This window comes from Petaurus breviceps, unplaced genomic scaffold (assembly GCF_028583685.1).
Source record: "Petaurus breviceps papuanus isolate PSGF00001 unplaced genomic scaffold, PetGlider_PUasm1.0 98, whole genome shotgun sequence".
Lineage (NCBI taxonomy): Eukaryota > Metazoa > Chordata > Mammalia > Diprotodontia > Petauridae > Petaurus > Petaurus breviceps.
The window spans coordinates 15,255,174-15,261,173 of record NW_027187460.1 but is presented as its reverse complement, the minus strand read 5'-3'; the positions used below and the strand labels follow the sequence as shown (position 1 = coordinate 15,261,173).

The window sequence follows — 6,000 nt, the reverse complement described above, 5'->3', positions numbered from 1 at the left end:
AATTTATGATTTATCTTGGATATATCTTGTTTGAAAGCAGGAGTCATACAAAATGAGGATATTTTTGTATTTATGTTTCATGAGTCTTGGTGACCCCCAAACTAATCACCTGGTGATCAGCCTCATGGTAATGAGCTTCTCTGAACCTGGCTAGACTGGTTCACAGGCAACAAAAATAATTCATGTTGCAACAGAACTATATTTGAAGTCGCTGCATTTTCATAGAAGCAGTAAGAGGTTTTGATTAGAATTTTGTGAAAGGCCCATTGTCTACAGAAGCTCTTTAAAAACATATATTTTTATAGGCACTTATTATTCTTACCTATTGAGTAATATGAATGTTAATGATAGAGTAGAAGAAAAAAAAAAGGTGCAACAGAGATGTTTTCTCTTTGGGCAGGATGGGAAGTTTCCATAGGAGGGAGTGGTCTCCATGTCTGGCTGTGTTCCTGATTGCTCAAAACACAAAATGCTCTTTTATTTTAGGTAGATTGATTTTTGTGGTGGAGGTTTTTGGTTCCAATGCTAGTTTTGTCATTTCTTCCCTTTCAGAATCTCCCTCTTTTTGTATACTTATTTTCTTAAATTTTAAAATTATTTTTGTCTTGTCCTAGATTAGATTTCTCTGTGTTCTTTACTTCCTTCTCCCAGAGATCCATGGGTTACAACAAAGAACTTTTGTTAAAATAGAAAAAGAGAAAGATAATTTAACAAACTGATTATGACACTAAAAAAACATTTTTTTGACATTAAGCATCTTTTGAGAATACATTTCAAGAATGGGTCCCATTTGCCAAAGAGCTATCAGCAGGCTATAACAGAGCAATGGCCAGGCTTTGCATCAGGAGACCTAGGTTCATGTACCAGCTCCTCTGTTTACTATATGGCTCTGAGCAAGTCCCTAAGCTTCTCTGAGTTTCAGTTATTGAGTCATGAAAATGGTAATAGTAATATTTGTACTCCCTGCAAGTATTGTGTAGCAGATGAGGTGGGAGAGGGATATGAACAATATCTTGATACATGAAGAAGCTATGATATATTTAATGTTGAGAACTCAAGGTTTTACCAAAAGATATGACAAGTCAACTATGACTAGATAGTAAATATATCCTAAGGAGAGATAAAGCAACTTACTCTGTGTCACTTGCCTAGTGAATGTCCTAAGTTGGAGATCTGAGCCCAGATAGTCCTGACTCCACTGTTGCATGCTTCTTCTCTAACTTGGGAATTCTTTTTTTTTTTTAATAAAATATATAGGACTTGATGAATGTGAGTTATTATTACTACTACAAATGGAAGAATGATTGGTAACTATTATTAAATTGAATGAGAAAAAAAATTATATAATTCTAGGATGGGAAGGAAATTTGAACATCATTCAGTGAAGTCCCCAAACCTGTATATCCCCATTATGTGGATGGGTTGGCCATCTCTAGATCTGCTCCCATTTGTCCATTTTACCTTGTTTGTTTCCCTGCATTCCTCATGGGTGAAAGTCAACAAGGAAAATGCCTAGGATTAGGAATTAGAAGATACAGCTTTGATATCTGGTGCCGTGACTTACCAGCTGTATCACTCCAACCTGATCATTTATGATCATAGGGTCTAGGCCTGGAAGGGATCTTAGAGATCATAAAATCCAAATCAATTATTTAATATCTGAAAAAACTGAGACCAAGAAAGGTTAAATGATTTGGAAAAAGGCTGCACGTATTCTGTAGAAGAGTCAGGATTTTAACCCAGGTCTTCTTAGTCAAAAATTTCAGTGATCTTTCCATTATATTATGGTCTTCATTTTCCTTAGTTGATCTCTAAGGTTCTTTTTTTTATGCTGTGATGTTCCAGCTGACAAAATTTTGTATTTGGATAACTGGATTTGAAATATGATCAAACAATAAAGCATAACAAAGTCTTTATATGGTCAATTTATTGTTGCTTTCAAATAAAATATTAAAGGTGCATTTTCATTCCTTTGGAGGTAGCAAATAATGTACCTGACACAAGGAACTAGAAGGAAAAATTATAAACCTAAAAAAAGTATAAATCTGAATTATTTTAATGGGAATAAAATAATTGAGAATTGCTTTTCAAGTATCTGTGACATGGACAAGTACCATTTGCATTTGATGCTAAAATCTAAGACTCTGGGATCATGAAATATAAACCTGAAGCTATCATGATTTAAACGAGAAACAGGAAAATACCCCAATAGTTATTTATCCAATTACATTCCTTTCTTGACTAACCCCTCTTACCACCACTGCTGCTACTAGCCAGTGGCTCTAAAGGTGCATTTAAAAGAAGGGAGAGGGGCGGCCAGGTAGCACAGTGAGTAAGAGCACCCGCTCCAGTGTCAGGATGACCTGGATCAAATCTGGGCTCAGATACTCAGCACCACACCCAGAAATAACTGGCCATGTAACCTTGAGCAAGTTACTTAACCCTGATTGCTTTAAAAAAAAAAAAAAAGGGAGAGAAACGGAAGGAGCAAAATAATTCCAAGGAGAAGAAATGGAAAAACACTTGTAGGCATGAAAAGTTGACTATTTCTGCTCTGTGCTGTTTACTTCCTAAAAATGTCCGATCTGCTTGAGGTGAGATGGAACTTTATGGATACAATAGTAAGTAAAAAGCTAGAAACCACTTCCTCCCTTACCCCATTCCCCCTCCCACTCAATGAGGCTCTTCAAAATTCATCTTCTGTCCATAAGGCCACTTTGTCTTAATATTGTGGTTTGTCTTCCACAGGAGAATCTTCTCTTTGATAACTCTGGAGAGAAAATGGGCATATCACACAGGGATCTACCATCTGGCTGAGGATTTATTTGGAGATTTAGAGCAGGTTCTGACTAGGGTCGAAAGTTTTCTCTTAAAAATACATCTTACAGCAAAAAGTGGCATTTTCTTTTTTAGTGTGTGGCATGGAGGGGAGATAGATACTGTGCAAAAGTCTTTTTAGAAGCAAGCTATAGAAAGCTGGGAAGATGAGGGGTAAGTAGCTGCCCAGAGAGCCAGACAGATCAGTAATTCATCCACAGTCAGACAAGCTGCTAGGAGTATCACATAAGAAATGCTGGTGCAGGATGGGACGAGGAATTGGAAAATTTTGCAAGTGCTGGGCAGGTTTCTGTACCTACATCCCCCAGGGACACACACTAGAGGCACTGTGATGGGGTTGTTGGTTTGTCACCTCTCTAGACTTCTAGGTTTTCTCCTCCATAAAATGAGAGGACTCAACTGGCCCTAAATGTATGAGCCTCTGGTTCTCTAGATGTCCTGGGCTGACTGCTCCACAGTCTGTTCTTCAACCGGCTGCAAAGCCTCCTGCACATAAACGATGAACTCGGAGGCCTCTCCTCCTTGGGTGTAGACAGTCACCGTCTCGATTCCTTCCACATCATCAGAAGACACGACCAAATGGTGCTGCTCAGCCAGCTCCACTGACGCTTGCTGTAGGGTCTCCTGGATCATCACAGTATGGTTGGCACTCTGCTCCTCCTCAGTCACCTAGGGAGAAGTGGAAGGTCAAGCAGGTTTTAGCTGGGTAATAAGTTAAAATAGACCTCAAAGAGATTTGAGAATTTACTTGAGGCATAAACACACAGAAATCACTAGGGATGTGATGTTCTGAAACAAAGAGCTGTCATAGTCCCTGCTGATAATTTACTATCAATCCCTTTAGCTGTGTGAAAGATATGTGTGCAGTTTATCATAGGTGTCTTTATTTTAGTAGTTCAACTATTTGTGAGAAGATCGATACCATCCTAGAGAGATACACAGACTCCCTTTCAAGGAATGATTATACCTGGGAGTCATCAATCAACTATAATGCCTCAGACATCCTGGGTAGAAGAACAGCATGTATAAAACAACTGACAAAGTGCTGGGGAGGCCATGTTCCCAAACATCAACCATAACCATGTGGCATGGGATGAAATGAAGGAAAGGCCTCCATCCACCACATGGAAAACGTCACCTGTGCAAACCCAAAGACAGATGGCATCAACAACTCAATCCAGCATCCAGGGTTCCTGATCACTTAGCTGCATTTAATCTTCATTCATTCATTCATTTAACATACATTCATTGAACACTTACCATGTACTAGGTCGGGGTGAAGGAGACTGTGATATTTAGATAAGTTATGATTTCTGACTTTTGTGTAGCTTATAGTTAAATGAGATTAAGCGGCAAAAACTGAACAAGGGGTCTCTCTAGATGATACCAACAAAAATGACTAAAACACTAAGGGAAAAAAATTGAAGAGGAATCAGGAATATTTCCCTTGGAGAAGAGAACACATTTAAAATAAATGAGAAGGCCAATCCTTTGTCCCTTTTTACGGAAAGAGATTAATAAACTTAAGCTGCAGCAGAAAGGATTTGGGTTGTTGGTAGTGAACTGAACTGGATGTGGCAAAGTGACAGGCACAAGTTACTAAAATATGCTGGCAAAAAGGTACACAGCATCAATTTTTCTGGGCTTTTTAAAGAATTACTGGTAGCACAGGGATCTTGAAAGGTCACCTGTTCCTTCAAGGAGGATCACACAAACTATGCCAGCCAGGCAAAAAACTACCCAAGATTAAAAAAAAAAGTGTCTCCACAATTTCTTTTATTAACCATTCTAATCTCTGGGAATATTCATAGAGAGAAAAGCATCCTTTAAAAAGGACACAAGTCCCTGAAGCGGCAGTATGTTTGTCCTTGTATTTAACCATCAGTAAGACAAAAGACCAGCAGATCAACAGCCTCCACAGAAGATTCTTTCATATTATTGGGGGCTCTTACTGAATGGAATTGCCTGTCACAGCCTGAATGACACCCCCTCTCAACAAGCTCTTTCCTTATTGGTCTTATTTTTCAATACCTGAATAAGAGGGCTGTGTAGCACAGTGAAAATAGCTTTGGATTTGGAGTAACACTGAGGATACGTTCTCTTATTTAATCCTAATAACAGCCTTCTGAGGTTAGGGGCCTAAGATTATTCCCATTGTACAGATGAAGAAACTGAGAGGTTAAGTGACTTGCCCAGAGCCACACAGGCAAGTGAGGTAGCATTTGAACTCAGGCCTTCATAATTCCATGACCAGCACTTTAACTCTTCTCCTGCCTTGACCCCCAAACCCACACCAATCCATTCTTAGAAAAAGGTATAAAGCTAACATATGAAATGAAAGCTACTTGTGGGTCAGGGACAGTTTTCATTTTTCCTTTTTCTCCCCTTTCCTAGTGCAATGCCTGTTGGGCTAAACAGAGAGAATCTGAATACCACAGGATGACTAATACGGATTAATATGGAACAATCACTTGATGATTTCTACAATTTGTCTTTGATTTATTCATTACTGGTATCATGCTTTTGAGACTTTGTTTTGGACCTGTGCAGAAACTGCCTCCCCCAAGGCAGATCAACAGCTCATCTGTCACCCAAGGCCTCAGAGGGCCACTCAAGGGCACTAAGAGATTCAGTGACTCTTCTGTGGGTCACTCAGTCAACATGTGTCTGAGGGGTGACTTGAACGAGGCTCTTCCTGTCACTGAAGCTGACTATCCAGTACCCATGCCTTTGTCTTCACAATATTGACACAAAGACAATGATGTTTATGACTCTGCTTCAAGAGACCCTGACATCTTTCCCAAATAACATGGTAATTTGTTGCCTTTTATGCACTTTCTCTTTCAGTGTGGAGACAATGGAATAGACAACAAGACCCATGGAAGAACCTTCCAGGGCTGTGGTTTTAGGAAACCATATAGTAAATGACATGAGTCAGATGTAGGCTTATTCTCAGTCATAAAGAAAAAAAAGAAAAGAGGTATCTCTGGTAGTTACCTCTATAATATGGCTGGGCTTGGAAGGAATGTGATATCTGGATAAAGACTATCAAACAAGAGCTGCACAGCTCTGAGCAGTGGAAACCATTAATACATTTAGCCTGCCTTCTTTCTAGAGTGAACAGACAGAATTTTATTGTGTTTCTATTTCACTTGACTCGGA

General features: G+C 39.2%; 1 protein-coding gene across 1 annotated transcript in view; it reads right to left on the bottom strand.

The window, feature by feature from the left end:
• Positions 1 to 1,910: 1,910 nt before the first annotated feature.
• Positions 1,911 to 6,000, bottom strand: part of ZFAT (zinc finger and AT-hook domain containing) — a 317,464-nt gene continuing 313,374 nt past the window's right edge. Inside the window, exon 16 of the mRNA XM_069081280.1 lies at positions 1,911 to 3,507. Within this exon, the coding sequence (XP_068937381.1) occupies positions 3,268 to 3,507 (240 nt within the window). The 3' untranslated portion in view covers positions 1,911 to 3,267. The remainder of the gene's footprint in view (positions 3,508 to 6,000) is intronic.